Source organism: Nerophis lumbriciformis, linkage group LG33, assembly GCF_033978685.3.
Source record: "Nerophis lumbriciformis linkage group LG33, RoL_Nlum_v2.1, whole genome shotgun sequence".
In the NCBI taxonomy this organism is placed as follows: Eukaryota; Metazoa; Chordata; class Actinopteri; order Syngnathiformes; family Syngnathidae; genus Nerophis; species Nerophis lumbriciformis.
Window position 1 is genome coordinate 22,160,001 of NC_084580.2, and position 17,237 is coordinate 22,177,237.

At 38.2% G+C, this 17,237-nt stretch overlaps 1 protein-coding gene across 1 annotated transcript in view; it reads right to left on the reverse strand.

Moving 5' to 3' along the window:
• The window catches only part of LOC133575681 (uncharacterized), a 515,078-nt gene extending 500,199 nt beyond the window's left edge, over positions 1 to 14,879 (reverse strand). Inside the window, exons 1-2 of the mRNA XM_072912148.1 lie at positions 14,311 to 14,879; positions 8,383 to 8,577 (exon numbers count right to left, since the gene is read on the reverse strand). Coding sequence (XP_072768249.1) covers positions 8,383 to 8,577; positions 14,311 to 14,428 — 313 coding nt within the window. The 5' untranslated portion in view covers positions 14,429 to 14,879. The remainder of the gene's footprint in view (positions 1 to 8,382; positions 8,578 to 14,310) is intronic.
• Between the last annotated feature and the right edge of the window lie 2,358 nt (positions 14,880 to 17,237).

Below are 17,237 nucleotides of genomic sequence, written 5' to 3' on the forward strand. Positions count from 1 at the left end.
TAGTTGTAGTACACACAGGATTCCCAACTTTTTACGTCAAGGACGTAATGGCACAATAAAGGATACAATCTTGGTATTTTTGTAATGGTATTTATTGCAGGTCCAATAGCGTAAGCGCAGCGTCAATAGTCATTCACATAAAACCGTGCAAATGTATATAATTGTAAATCAATGTAGTTTCAAATCCGTTTTAAGTTGGAATTCAGTCCGTTTCTTACTGCGCAAGGTTATTTGGGGATAGTCCGAAAAAGTCCCCAAAAACCGTCTCTTTGTTTGGAAGGAGCTGGGTAGGTCGCAGGATCAGGGCGACCGCACCCAAGCTCTGGCTGCTCCGCAGAAGAGGAAGCCCGGAGGACCAGCGTCGACCAAGAACTGGTGCTCTGGTGGGCGACGCCCTTGATGTCCTTCGTCAGATCACAGTTCAATCTCTTGTCGTCAGAGTGTGGAATCGGAATCTGTTTCCTCTCTGCTTTTTAGCAGGGGGATCTCAGATGAATAAGAGTCTCTTTCATCGAATTAGTTCTTCTTGGATTTTTGGAGAAGTTTTTGTCCAAGCAAGCAGGAGTCCTCTTTGTCTTCCATCCGATGGCTGGTCCAGGCACAAATCCCGTATAATAGCTGTTTCTGCACCCTTTTTATACCCTTCGTAGAGACAAACTCTTTTTTTGGTTTCGGAGTACAGCCCATCACATTTGTGTTAACTTCTCATTGGATACAACGTATACATCCCATTACATGTTGTCATCTTTTCATTGGTTTACAAATTTTACAACCCACTTCGGAGTGTTGTCTCTGTTCATTGGTTCACAAAGTGTACACCCTATTACATTGTGTCATCTGTCGGGTAATTTCTGTGACTTTCCAGATTCTTCCCCAACATCCTGTTCTTGATGGCCATCTGTTCTACGTTCTGTTAGTCACAGTTTCCAGGGACCTCAGTACTTTCTGGCAATAACATCTCATGTCTTTAGTCACGTACGCATCTGATAAGGTCATTTGAGGTTTTTACCTTCACATTCCATCATTACAGTCTGAAGTACTTTCATTCAACATACTGGGATAATACACATAAGAACATGTAATAACACACATGATTAACATACTTGATACGTTTTGATCAAAATCTTGATTACACACAGATGAGTATATATCTGGACCCTGTGGTTGTGCTTTGTATAGATGGGTGAGATAGAGGGTTTCAACTCACTTTATATATATATATATATATATATATATATATATATATATATATATATATATATATTAGGGCTGCAACTAACGATTAATTTGATAATCGATTAATCTGTCGGTTATTACTTCGATTAATAATCAGATAAAAGAGACAAACTACATTTCTATCATTTCCAGTATTTTATTGAAAAAAAAACCCAGCATACTGGCGCCATGTTCTTTCAACTTGCCAAATAAAACAAGGAAAATGTTACAAAAATGCACACTTTTGACACCCCTGCTATAGATAATAACAAATTAAATCTGATAAATGTATCAATAAAAAGCAGAGCCTGACGACGCATGCGCGTTAACCATAACTCTCTCTCTCTCTCTGTCTCTGCCCCTCCCTCACCAATGCTGCTGCACGCACAATTTGTTGTGTTTTTAAAGGGGAACATTATCACAACTTCAGAAGGGTTAAAACCATTAAAAATCAGTTCCCAGTGGCTTATTTTATTTTTCGAAGTTTTTTTTCTAAATTTTACCCATCACGCAATATCCCTAAAAAAAGCTTCAAAGTGCCTGATTTTAACCATCGTTATATACACCCGTCCATTTTCCTGTGACGTCACATAGTGATGCCAACACAAACAAACATGGCGGAAAGAACAGCAAGCTATAGCGACATTAGCTCGGATTCAGACTCGGATTTCAGCGGCTTAAGCGATTCAACAGATTACGCATGTATTGAAACGGATGGTTGTAGTGTGGAGGCAGGTAGCGAAAACGAAATTGAAGAAGAAACTGAAGCTATTGAGCCATATCGGTTTGAACCGTATGCAAGCGAAACCGACGAAAACGACACAACAGCCAGCGACACGGGAGAAAGTGAGGACGAATTGGGCGATCGCCTTCTAACCAACGATTGGTATGTGTTTGTTTGGCATTAAAGGAAACTAACAACTATGAACTAGGTTTACAGCATATGAAATACATTTGGCAACAACATGCACGTTGACAGTGCAGACAGCCCATTTCAGGCGCGCTAAGAACATATATTTTTCCACGATTTCAGCACTCAGGTTAACCATACCTAAATAGACACAAAATACTGCATTACACAAGACTACCCGAATGTACTCGAATGATTGAAACAAATAAATGCTTTTAAGCTAAATTATTGGTAAACAGTTTATGTATAATAATTTACGTAAAACCGCGAGTAATGAATAAAGTTTTCATCAATTAATATATTCTGTAAACATACCCTCATCCGTGCTCTTTTCCTGAAAGCTGATCTGTCCAGTTTTGGAGTTGATGTCAGCATCTGCTTTGAGTGTCGCAGGATATCCACACATTCTTGCCATCTCTGTCGTAGCATAGTTTTCGTCGGTAAAGTGTGCGGAACAAACGACTGACCATTTCGTCGGCTTTCTCCACACCCTCGTATTTTGAACAAATTTCGTCCAATTTCTTGCCACTTTCGCATCTTTGGGCCACTGGTGCAACTGGAATCCGTCCCTGTTCGTGTTGTTACACCCTCCGACAACACACCGACGAAAGTGAGAAAATGGCGGATTGCTTCCCGATGTGACGTCACGTTGTGAGAGCGAATAATAGAAAGGCGTTTAATTCGCCAAAATTCACCCATTTAGAGTTCGGAAATCGGTTAAAAAAATATATGGTCTTTTTTCTGCAACATCAAGGTATATATTGACGCTTACATAGGTCTGGTGATAATGTTCCCCTTTAACCTTCTTAACCCTGAACGTACACGCAACCCTTACTCAAAATGCCGGACATTTGAGGCATTTAAGAAACACCGCCCGACAGCCCCGCAAAAGAGGACATGTCCGGTGAAAAGAGGACGTATGGTCCGTCTATCCTAGCCCGTTAGCTGCTAGCATGCTAGCAGCGATCGGTTTCACGTCCGGTGAAACCGATCGCTGCTAGTCCTCTTTTGCTAGCATGCTAGCAGCTAACGGGCTAGGATAGACTGACCATACGTCCTCTTTTCACCGGACATGTCCTCTATTGCGGGGCTGTCAGGGCGGAGTTTCTTAAATGCCTCAAATGTCCGGCATATTGAGTATTGTTTACACAACGTGCAGTACGCTACTTAATATGTCCGTGTGGAAACTCGTTCGGCACACCTCCGCACCGAAACGAAACCCCCGTACCGAAACGGTTCGATAGAAATACACGTACCGTTACACCCCTAATATTTGGATTATTGTTTCTTAGCTGTTTGTAAATGTTGCCGTTTATAAATAAAGGTAAAAAAAAAAACGTAGCCTCTGCACATGCGCATAGCATAGATCCAACGAATCCATGACTAAATTAATTGCCAACTATTTTTATAATCGATTTTAATCGATTTAATCGATTAGTTGTTGCAGCCCTAATATACATATATATATATATATATATATATATATATATATATATATATATATATATATATACACACATACATACGTAGATACATACATATTACAATTTTTCTGATTAATTTTTTAATAGAAGTACATGTTGCATATAAATGTGTATTTGACTGAAAAAAAGTACTAATTTAAAATATATAATTTATGAATGTAGAAACAGTTTAACAAGATTGTGTAACACACAATTATGTTACACGAGTTATGTGTACTGATGATGTTAAATAATAAAAATTAATTTTGACAGTTTATTTCAGACCCTGCCGCTTCATTTACTGCTGCTGTCCTCACCAGCACACTTGTGTTTGTTACACTCGTACTGATAAGAGAATCTTTCACGACACACGTTGCAACTAAACATTTTCTCTCGTGTGTGTATTTTCATGTGTTTTACAAGTGACGATCGGGTACAAAAGCTTTTGTTGCAGCCTGAACACAAATATGGCTTTTCACCAGTGTGCGATCTCATGTGTTTTACACATGCTGATCGGTCAATAAAGCGTTTGGTGCAGCTTGAACAGGAATATGGTTTTTCACCAGTGTGTATTCTCTTGTGGCTTACAAATGCCGATCGTTGATTAAAGCTTTTGTTGCATTTCGGACAGGAATATGGTTTTTCGCCAGTGTGTGTTCTCTTGTGTACCACAAATGCTGATCGGTCAGAAAAACTTTTGTTGCAGCTCGAACACGAATATGGTTTTTCACCAGTGTGCGTTCTCTGGTGTACGACAAATTTTGAACTTTCAGTAAAGCTTTTGTTGCAGCTCTGGCAGGTAAAAGGTTTTTCTCCAGTATGTAATTTCATGTGTACTTTCAAAGACCCACTTACTGAAAAACTTTTCCCACATATTGAACAAGAAAAAGGTTTTTCTCCAGTGTGTGTTCGCATGTGTATTTTTACAGACTGTCTTTGTACAAAATCTTTACCACATATTGGACAGGAAAAAGGTTTTTCTCCAGTGTGTAAATACATGTGGTCTTTCAGACAGTTTCTTTGGGGGAAACACTTACCGCATACCGAGCAGGAAAAAGGTTTTTCACCAGTGTGTGTTCTTGTGTGTTTGATCAAATCTTCCTTCCGAGAGAATCTTTTACTACAAACTGAGCACATATATGGTTTTTCTCCGGTGTGTATTCTCATGTGTAATTTCAGGTGATCACGGCGATTACAAGTTTTCTCACAGTGAGAACATTTGAATCGTTTGCTGTCAGTGTGACATGTCGTGTCAACTTTAGACTTTATATCAGTGTCAGGAGAGTGTGACGTTGTGTCCTCACTATCTGATAGTGGAGCTAAGAGCTTGTCTGCTTGTGATCCTCCACAGTGGTCTCCATCAGCTTCTGTTGTCATGTGTTGTGTTGAGCTGCTGCTTGGAGGCTCCGCCCCTCTCTTCTCCTCACTTTCACCTTTGACCTCATCATCTTCACCCTTCACAATCACTGGGAACTCCTCCAACTGACTGATGCTGTATTCCTCCTCTTCCTTTTTAATGTGGGGGGACTGTGGCGCCTCCTCTTCCTCTTTAATGTAATGGGTCAGTAGGTCATCTTTGTCCTTTTTAATGCGAGGGCTCTGCGGCGTCTCATCTTTCTTTTTAATGTGGGAGGACTGTGGTTCTTCCAGCTGCATCCTGAAGCTCCCCTCCTCTTGCTCAGGGAGATGTTCTTCACACATGTCTGCAGGCCACAAAAAGACAAACACATGCTTTAGAAACATCCAGCTTTTCTCAGTCCCATGAGGCATTCAGTACGTTTACATGTACTCAAGTAAACCAAGTTATTGTATGAACTAATCCAAAATCTCAGTGGGGGACAAACACACTCTTTGCAACATTATTCACAGGAAGAAAAGAACAAGCTGGGGTGGGAGAGCTTTTTATTAAGGATAGGGACTATAGCCTAAAACCTATACTATGATATATAATTTACTCTAGAATTTTTTATTTTTTTTTTAAACATTTTTAAACAAATTACAAAGGCTCCAATTACCGGTTTTTTTCGGACTATAAGTCGCAGTTTTTTTCATAGTTTGGCGACTTATGTGTTTTTTTCCCTTCTTTATTATGCATTTTCGGCAGGTGCGACTTATACTCCGGTGCGACTTATACGCCGAAAAATACGGTAGTTGCTGACATATGCAGTAACATATTACATCCTTTTGGCGGTATAGCTTGGTTGGTAGAGTGCCCGTCCGTGCCAGCAACTTGAGGGTTCCAGTTTCGAACCCGGCTTCCGCCATCCTAGTCACTGCCGTTGTGTCCTTGGGCAAGACACTTTACCCACCTGCTCCCAGTGCCCCCCACACTGGTTTAAATGTAACTTAGATATTGGGTTTCACTATGTGAAAGCGCTTTGAGTCACTAGAGAAAAGGGCTATATAAATATAATTCACTTCACTTCACTTTATTTCCAGTTGTGTTAATTTATGTGTTAATTAACTGTTAAATGAGAATATATATATATATATATATATATATATATATATGTGTGGGAAAAAAAATCACAAGACTATTTCATCTCTACAGGCCTGTTTCATGAGGGGGGTACCCTCAATCCTGACGATTGAGGGTACCCCCCTCATGAAACAGGCCTGTAGAGATGAAATAGTCTTGTGATTTTTTTCCCCACACATACATATATTGCGCTCTACTACGGTATCGAGCACTATTTTTTGGATAACCTTATTAAGACATATATATATATATATATATATATATATATATATATGTATATGTATGTATATGTGTGTGTGTACAGCTCTGGTAATTGGTACATTCGCACCCACCTGCACAAATGTACTTCAAAATGTAACAATCAAAATAAATATGACTTTTTTTTTTTTTTACTAGGGCATGCATATATAATATTCTATGTGTCATACTTGATCATTTCGCGATATTGCCAAATTTTTGCTGAAAGGATTTAGTAGAGAACATCGACGACAAAGTTCGCAACTTTTGGTCGCTGGTAAAAAAGCCTTGCCTGTTTTCGTCCATATCGCCCAGCCCCATCTCACATGTTTACTAACTTTATATTTTATTATTAATAATATTCTTAAAGGCGATTTTCTTATTCAAACGGGGATAGCAGGTCCATTCTATGTGTCATTTTTGATCATTTTGCGATATTGCCATATTTTTGCTGAAAGGATTTAGTAGAGAACATCGACGATAAAGTTCGCAACTTTTGGTCACTGATAAAAAAAGCCTTGCCTGTACCGGAAGTAGCAGACGAGTAGCGTGACGTCACAGGTTGTGGAGCTCCTCACATCTGCACATTGTTTACAATCATGGCCACCAGCAGCGAGAGCGATTCGGACCGAGAGAGCGACAATTTCCCCATTAATTTGAGCGAGGATGAAAGATTCGTGGAGGACGAAAGTGAGAGTGACGGACTAGAGGGCAGTGGGAGCGATTCAGATAGGGAAGATGCTGTGAGAGGCGGGTGGGACCTGATATTCAGCTGGGAATGACTAAAACAGTAAATAAACACAAGACATATATATACTCTATTAACCACAACACAACCAAGCTTATATTTAATATGCCACAAATTAATCCCGCATAACAAACACCTCCCCCCTCCCGTCCATATAACCCGCCAATACAACTCAAACACCTGCACAACACACTCAATCCCACAGCCCAAAGTACCGTTCACCTCCCCAAAGTTCATACAGCACATATATTTCCCCAAATTCCCCAAAGTTATGTACGTGACATGCACATAGCGGCACGCACGTACGGGCAAGCGATCAAATGTTTGGAAGCCGCAGCTGCATGCGTACTCACGGTACCGCGTCTGCACATCCAACTCAAAGTCCTCCTGGTAAGAGTCTCTGTTGTCCCTGTTCTCCACAGGCCAATGGTAAAGCTTGACTGTCATCTTTCGAGAATGTAAACAATGAAACACCGGCTGTGTTATCCGGCACAACAGTCAGGGGGTGCATTCTACGGCGGGGGTGCGTTATCCGGCACAACACCTGCCGCAATACACCGCTTCCCACCTACAGCTTTCTTCTTTGCTGTCTCCATTGTTCATTGAACAAATTGCAAAAGATTCACCAACACAGATGTCCAGAATACTGTGGAATTTTGCGATGAAAACAGACGACCTAATAGCTGGCCACCATGCTGTCCCAAAATGTCCTCTACAATCCGTGACGTCACGCGCAGGCGTCTTCATACTGAGACGTTTTCAGCAGAATATTTCGCGCGAAATTTAAAATTGCCCTTTGGTAAGCTAACCCGGCCGTATTGGCATGTGTTGCAATGTTAAGATTTCATCATTGATATATAAACTATCAGACTGCGGGGTCGGTAGTAGTGGCTTTCAGTAGGCCTTTAAATAGGGTTTGTGAATGATAAGACAGCACAGCGCTCTCTAATTTCTGCATATTTCCAGTATGACTGATCTGATACAATGGTCAAAGTGCAGAAGTGGTCTTCCAGTGATGTCAATCTACGGAAATTACCGAGCGGAATATTAAAAATGGCTGAGTTTGTGGCATTTTGTGATGTAAGGACGGTATTTTCACATACTTTCTCGATTGTAAATACAATTGGATATGGTTTAATGGATACAATTAAACACAACTAAGCATATAACGTTAACTTCTTTTTCCACTCTACTGGTACTTTAAGACTAAGTCTATGAGCATGAAGTGATGAAGCCTACTTGGATGAGAGGACAAACGTCTTCTAAGACAAAGTGAACAGTCCAGTTGTGATGGATTGAATGCCCTGAGAATAAAATGATATGTGCTTACTTGGACTGTGATGAAGCTGTGAGGACTCAGGTGGTTTGTCTTCATGCTCTTCAGTCTTCACAGAGACAACAGTCAGTGGAAACTTGCTGAGATCAGCCTCCTCCTGAGTGATCCAACATTCCTCCTCTTCATCTTTAATGTGGGCGTGCTGTGGATCCTCCTCTTCCTCCTTAATGTGGGGGGGCTGCTGGACGTCTGTTGGGTAAATAAGTAAATAAGATTAAAAGAGAATATAAATAGTTTTTGACTGACACTGTTAACACAATGACAGCAGTTGGGTTATTTTGTGTGTTATGTTTAAAGTGTGTAGCTAAACAATCAATAAAAACATGGGAAATACTTTTGTCTGAGCCACTAAAATTAAACGTGGGACAGTGAGTACAAAAAATGTCAATTTCAAAATCCTTCATACAGGAAATAAAAAATATAATTCATATTATGTTTTGTCATCATATAAAATACTAGTTTTATGGTAGTTTTGTTGGCTTACCAAGACATGTTTTACTATGTGGTGTTTTTATGGAGTATCGCCATCAATAGGGATGATACTCGAAACCGGTTTTCCCGGATTGTTCGATAAGAAAAGAACCGAGTCCTCGGACTCAAATCCCTCTTTGAGAACCGGTACCCGTTATCGAGACCACTATAGTAAAGAAAAATAGTTGATTCTTTATTCGAATCCCTCGGAACGAATCCTGTCCCGACCAGAAATGCCCCGGGGGACATCACAAGAAATGACGTCACGTAGCTCAGTCATTAGGCGCAGATAGCGAAAGCAGGAAAAACAATGGACCGGAAAAAGCGCTCCAAGGTGTAATAAAGTTCAAAACAAAAGGTATAATCCAATGAATAACTTTACTGAGAGATTTGAGCAGGGTACAAACACATGACCCACACTTTTACGACCAAACGGAAACATAGCAACCAGGCTAGCAACGCACCTCCTTTACGGCAGCTGTCGCAACGTTCTTAAAGCAACCGCAGCACATACTAATATATATACACAACATATATCTTTAACTTTTGTTTTTCTTTCCTTGCAAACAAAACAAAATCACACTGTATATGTGTTGTCTGTCTAATTATAAATACCATATTTTTCGGACTATAAGTCGCAGTTTTTTTCATAGTTTGGCCGGGCTCCAGTGCGACTTATGTTTTTTTTTCCTTCTTTAATATACATTTTCGGCAGGTGCGACTTATACTCCGAAAAATACGGTAATGCGGACGAGGCGTGTTTGCTGAGTTCTTGACGTTTACTTTCACAGCGTGCTCATAACCTCATTCTTAGCTGCCGGGTGACGACATGCAACAACACTTTTCGGGGCTACTGCGCATGCTTGTCACTCCCGTTGCATGCTGGGTAATGTAGTAGTTATTATCCCTAGCCTAGCTCATAACATCACATCTTTCCCCCTATAAAGAAATAATGTTAACTCAATAAAGTGTATTTCTTTTTTTAGCTTTAACGTTTCATTTTTTAGCATTGTAACCACATTTGCAAACAACTTTTCTCTTCATAGAATTTTCTTTCAATTAAGAAATAAAGTGCAAAAATGTCAAAGCATCATAACAAACAGTTATGTCAAGTAGCAGCAGAAGTGCACTTTTTAGAGAGCTGTATTATTTTCAGTTTTGTGCCCAAGGGACTGATTTTATTTAACACTATATTATTATTTATACACCTATAGTGATCACAGAGACAGGTTGTTTTTGTGTTACTGTATATATTTGTTTTTCTGGAAAAACCCCACTTAATATACTTTGGGTAACAACAGTCAATATTTATTTATTTCATTTTATTTTTATAGGGTGGTAACAGTCAATATTTATTTATTTATTAGATTGTATTTTTTCCTTACATAATAAAAGTGAGCTTTTGTTAAACCAAATATTGTGTGTTTTTTCCCCATATACAGCAACCTATCTGGACTCGATAAGAGAATCGATAAGGAATCGGTTCGATAAGAGGATTCGATAATAGGCTCGAACTCGATAATTTCTTATCAAACGTCCCTAGCCATCAATAATTCCTCTTAAAAGCACAGCTCCCACATTCACTTGGAGACCATTTACGACACGCATGTTCTTTTAATAATCAAGCGTCGACGACGTTGGTTATTAAAAATAAATGTTTACTAGGGGTGTGGGAAAAAAATCGATTCGAATTCAAATCGCGATTCTCACGTTGTACGATTCAGTATTGATTCTCATTTTTCAAAAACAGATTTTTTATTTATTTTTGTTTATTTATTAATCAATCCAACAAAATAATACAAAGCAATGCCATAACAATGCAATCTAATTCCAAAAGCAAACCCGACCCAGCAACACTCAGAACTGCAATAAACAGAGCAATTGAGAGGAGACACAAACACGACACAAAACAAACCAAAAGTAGTGAAACAAAAATCAATATTATTAACAACAGTATCAATATTAGTTACAATTTCAACATAGCAGTGATTAATAATCCCTCATTGACATTATCATACAATGCATAGGCTGATTGCCAACAATAAATGGTCCCCAGTGTGTAAATATGAGTGCTTGTTTGCCTAATCTGTTTTAGCCCTGCGATGAGGTGGCGACTTGTCCAGGGTGTACACCGCCTTCCACCCGAGTGCAGCTGGGAATGGCCGCAGCACCCTGCAACTCGAGAGTGGCGAGCGGTAGAAAATGTACAGATGGATGTTGTTACACATTGTTACTAACTGAGAGGAACATCAACCTCTCAAAAATGTTGTGTGTCTGAAACGGTCTCATTTTGTTGAACTATATAAAAATAAAGCAGTGCGTCATCCTCACAAGACCATTCATCTTCATTTTGCTTGGATTCACATGACGTCACGCCCGGCTAATTCAATATGCGTGGTGGTCAAGCCACCGTCTGTTTTCAATGGGTACCAGGCGCCAATTAGCCTTTTACGAAGAAAAATGCCCCAAGCCTGTTGGAACTGTTCAAATCACGAAAAGGATAAATGTTTTTTTCAGAGTTTCCCCGAGAAGTCGTCAAAAAAGGCAGAAGATTGTAACATTCCACGAAAAGACAACGAGAAAAGTAGCAAACACGCCAGTTCAAGGGAGCACAGTCGAAGAATACACGCGTTTGCAGTGATCCCTTTGTTAACTGGGAACTGCACTTTTTTAAAATGTTGCCCATCATTCGAAAAACATCAACTTGGTGAGTCTAAATAAAATAAATTAAATGTGGGCAAAACCTAAAAGAGTTAAGCTTTTACCAAAGACAACAATCATAAATGAATCTTTCAGCACATACACAATGTTGACATCTATAGTTATATTTTGATCAACAATCATAAATTAATCTTTCAGCACATACACAATGTTGACATCTATAGTTATATTTTGATAAACAATCCTAAATGAATCTTTCAGCACATACACAATGTTGACCTCTATATGTATACTTTGATAAAGACAACAATCCTAAACGAATATTTCAGCACATACACAATGTTGACATCTATAGTTATATTTTGATAAACAATCATAAATAAATCTTTCAGCGCATACACAATGTTGACATATATAGTTATATTTTGATAAACAATCATAAATTAGTCTTTCAGCGCATACACGTTTATTTCTATAGTTATATTTTGATAAACAATCATAAATGAATCTTTCAGCACATACACAATGTTGACGTCTATAGTTATATTTTGATAAACAATCATAAATGAATCTTTCAGCACATTCAGTGTTTATATCTATAGTTATATTTTGATAAACAATCATAAATTAATCTTTCAGCGCATACATAATGTTGACATCTATAGATATATTTTGATAAACAATCATAAATTAGTCTTTCAGCGCATACACGTTTATTTCTATAGATATATTTTGATAAACAATCATAAATTAATCTTTCAGCGCATATACAATGTTGACATCTATAGTTGTATTTTGATAAACAATCAAATTAATCTTTCAGCACATACACAATGTTGACATCTATAGTTATATTTTGATAAAAAATGAATCTTTCAGCGCATACACAATGTTGACATTTATAGTTATGTTTTGATAAACAATCATAAATTAATCTTTCAGCACATACACAATGTTGACATTTATAGTTATATTTTGATAAACAATCATAAATTAATCTTTCACCGCATACAGTACATAATGTTGACATCTATAGTTATATTTTGATGAACAATCATAAATTAATCTTTCAGCACATACACAATGTTGACATCTATAGTTATATTTTGATAAACAATCATAAATGTATCTTTCAGCACATTCAGTGTTTATATCTATAGTTATATTTTGATAAACAATCATAAATGAATCTTTCAGCGCATACACAATGTTGACATCTATAGTTATATTTTGATAAACAATCATAAATTAATCTTTCAGCACATTCAGTGTTTATATCTGTAGTTATATTTTGATAATCATAAATGAATCTTTCAGCACATACACAATGTTGACATCTATAGTTATATTTTGATAAACAATCATAAATGAATATTTCAGCACATACACAATGTTGACATCTATAGTTATATTTTGATAAACAATCATAAAATGAATCTTTCAGTACATACACAATGTTGACATTTATAGTTATATTTTGATAAACAATCATAAATTAGTCTTTCAGCGCATGAACATGTTTATTTCTATAGTTATATTTGTATAAACAATCATAAATGAATCTTTCAGCACATACACAATGTTGACATCTATAGTTATATTTTGATAAACTATCATAAATGAATCTTTCAGCGCATTCAGTGTTTATATCTAGTTATATTTTGATAAACAATCATAAATGAATCTTTCAGCGCATACATAATGTTGACATCTATAGTTATATTTTGATCAACAATCATAAATTAGTCTTTCAGCGCATACACATGTTTATTTCTATAGTTATATTTTGATAAACAATCATAAATTAATCTTTCAGCGCATATACAATGTTGACATCTATAGTTGTATTTTGATAAACAATCAAATTAATCTTTCAGCACATACACAATGTTGACATCTATAGTTATATTTTGATAAAAAATGAATATTTCAGCGCATACACAATGTTGACATCTATAGTTATATTTTGATAAACAATCAAATTAATCTTTCAGCACATACACAATGTTGACATCTATAGTTATATTTGGATAAACAATCATAAATTAATCTTTCAGCACATTCAGTGTTTATATCTAGTTATATTAATCTTTCATCGCATACATAATGTTGACATCTATAGTTATATTTTGATAAACAATCATAAATAAATCTTTCAGCGCATACACAATGTTGACGTCTATAGTTATATTTTGATAAACAATCATAAATTAGTCTTTCAGCGCAAACACATGTTTATTTCTAGTTATATTTTGTTAAACAATCATAAATAAATCTTTCAGCGCATACAATGTTGACATCTATAGTTATATTTTGATAAACAAATTCATCTTTCAGCACATACACAATGTTGACATCTATAGTTATATTTTGATAAACAATCATAAATTAGTCTTTCAGCGCATACACGTTTATTTCTATAGTTATATTTGTATAAACAATCATAAATGAATCTTTCAGCACATACACAATGTTGACATCTATAGTTATATTTTGATAAACAATCTTAAATGAGTCTTTCAACGCATACACATGTTTATTTATATAGTTATATTTTGATAAACAATCATAAGTAAATCTTTCAGCGCATACACAATGTTGACATCTACAGTTATATTTTGACAAACAATCAAATGAATCTTTCAGCACATACATAATGGGATAGGCTCCAGCCACCCCCTTGACCCTGAGAGGGACAAGCAGTAAAATAAAATAAAAAGATGGATGGATAGTTCGCACGTCAATCAAATATAAAGTTAGTAAAGATGTGAGAGTAAGAAGTCAACAAACCTGTTCTGTGTAACACAACTTGATGTTTCTTGAAAACAGCGTCCAGTAGTTGTCGCTCGTTCTCCGCTTTTGTTGGAGAAAGTCCCCCCGCGTGGTCTGCTGTCGTTCTTTCGCACATTTTCCCACAATCACAACACTTTACACTCACATTTGATCTCTACTTAGCGATGTGTTGATAACGTCCGCGTCTCTTTGTTAGCAGCTAACAAGCTAAGCTAACTAGCAAGCTAAGCTAGCACGAAGAGCTTCAAAGTGCACTCGGACTAATGTATCCGGATACAAACAATGATTAACGACGTTTACTCTATCACACATCATATGTGTGTACATGTACGTACTGACGAGGAACTATTTCAACACTAAACGCCATCTTGACTTCTTCCTTGGTAGTTTAGTTGGACGCCATCTTGTTTTTGTTCCTCCTCGTCCTGTTTAGTTGTCAGGTCTCGAGAGAGAAAACAAGCAATTAGCTCTATCGATGTGTCTCAATTAGACACAATGAATCCTTCCAAGGACCCAGGCCACGCTGTCGACGAAGTGTAGGCCCTGGAGAGAGTCCTCCAGCCGCGACATGAGACAGTCTCGCCTTCGGAAGAATTTCTGCCTACGTCACTTGTTCCCGCCCTTACATTACGTCACTTGTCCCCGCCCATTTTCCAGAAAATGTCCGAAATAGGTCCTGGAACAAGTTTTGATTGATTGATTGAGACTTGTATTAGTAGGTTGCACAGTGAAGTACATATTCCGTACAATTGACCACTAAATGGTAACACCCCAATAAGTTTTTCAACTTGTTTAAGTCTGGGTCCACTTAAATTGATTCATGATACAGATATATACTATCAGATATATACTATCATCATAATACAGTCATCACACAAGATAATCACATTGAATTATTTACATTATTAACAATCCGGGGTGTGGAGGGGGGGGGGGGGGTTAGGTTTGGTTGTTATCATCAGTCATCAACAATTGAGAACAGAGAAATTGATATTGGAACAGTGTAGGTCTGACTTGGTAGGATATGGACAGCAAGTAGTGGGCAGAGAGAGAGAGAGCGAGAGAGAGAGAGAGAGAGATCAGAAGGCATAAGAACATACTTGCCAACCTTGAGACCTCCAATTTCGGGAGGTGGGGGTGGGGGGTGGGTGCGGGGGGCGTGGTTGGGGGCGTGGTTAAGAGGGGAGGAGTATATTTACAGGTAGAATTCACCAAGTCAAGTATTTCATATATATATATATATATATATATATATATATATATATATATATATCCCCGCGACCCCGAAGGGAATAAGCGGTAGATATATAAGAAATAATTGACTTTCAATGAATTCTAGCTATATATATATATATATATATATATATATATATATATATATATATATAAATATATATATATATATATAAATAAATAAAATAAATACTTGAATTTCAGTGTTCATTTATTTACACATATACACACACATAACACTCATCTACTCATTGTTGAGTTAAGGGTTGAATTGTCCATCCTTGTTCTATCTATATAACCATGCTGAACACCCTCTCTGATTATGCATTGCTGTGTGGCACGCACAAAAGTGCTTTCATCAAATGCACTAGATGGCAGTATTGTCCTGTTTAAGAGTGTCACAACATTGCTGTTTACGGCAGACGGACTGCTTTACTGTAGACGTTCTTTATATTGTGGGAAAGCGGACTCAGGTCCGCATGGAGCTGGAGGGGGCGTGGCCTCCAGCTCCGCTTGAATTTCGGGAGATTTTCGGGAGAAAATTTGTCCCCGGAGGTTTTCGGGAGAGGCGCTGAATTTCGGGAGTCTCCCGGAAAATCCGGGAGGGTTGGCAAGTATGATATACTATCATCATAATACAGTCATCACACAAGATAATCACATTGAATTATTTACATTATTTACAATCCGGGGTGTGGAGGGGGGCGGGGGGGGGGGGGGGGGGGTTAGGTTTGGTTGTTATCATCAGTCATCAACAATTGAGAACAGAGAAATTGATTGAGGGAACCCCCTCATGAAACAGGCCTGTAGAGATGAAATAGTCTTGTGATTTTTTTCCCCACACATACATATATATATATATATATATATATGTATATATATATATATATATATATATATATATATATACATCCCCCGGTAACCCCCGTCCCGTCCCGAATTCGGAGGTCTCAAGGTTGGCAAGTATGGTCTGTGCACTGCAAGTGAACGGACACAAACATTTGACAAACACTTGCAATAGCCAATCAGATCACGAGTTGTTGTCATTAAGGCCTTCTAGATGGCCTAAGGCAGATAAATACTGTGATGTTATGAGCCAGGTAACATAAGAACTCCATTACCCAGCATGCCGCAGTATTGAAGCGCATGCGCAGTCGCCCTGTTTAGGTTGTTGAACGTAGACGTGTTATGCTACATGTTTTTGATGAGCACGCTGTGGAGTAAACTTTAAGAACTCAGCCAACACGCCTCGTCTGCATCTTTTATGATTCATCATCGGCGGTCACTCGTAACGAGTATGACGATCCTCCTGGTAGGTGGGTATGCCTTTATGGAGGATGCCTGTGCGTGACTTTGTTTAACGTGGGGAGACTGGTGCACAGACAGTCACCACACGATCCTTGACAGAATCGGGTCAGGGTTCAGTGGCATGGACTCCAAGACGACTGGGGACCCTTTTCTGCTGCAGCCTTCATCCACCATCCCAGCCGTTGTGACGCTCCATAGGGTTAGCAATCATCCTTCGCCTGTTCCACCATTGAGGTCTTGGGTTGTTATTTCCCCATAACTGGGCCCACATGGATGTGAGGGTGCCTTCTTCCGCCGTCGCAGCCGTGGTGGTAGTTCTTACATCTACCTTCTTCCGCCTGCTCCGCCGTTGAGGTCTTCACCGTATCCCTGGCTCGGGGGCA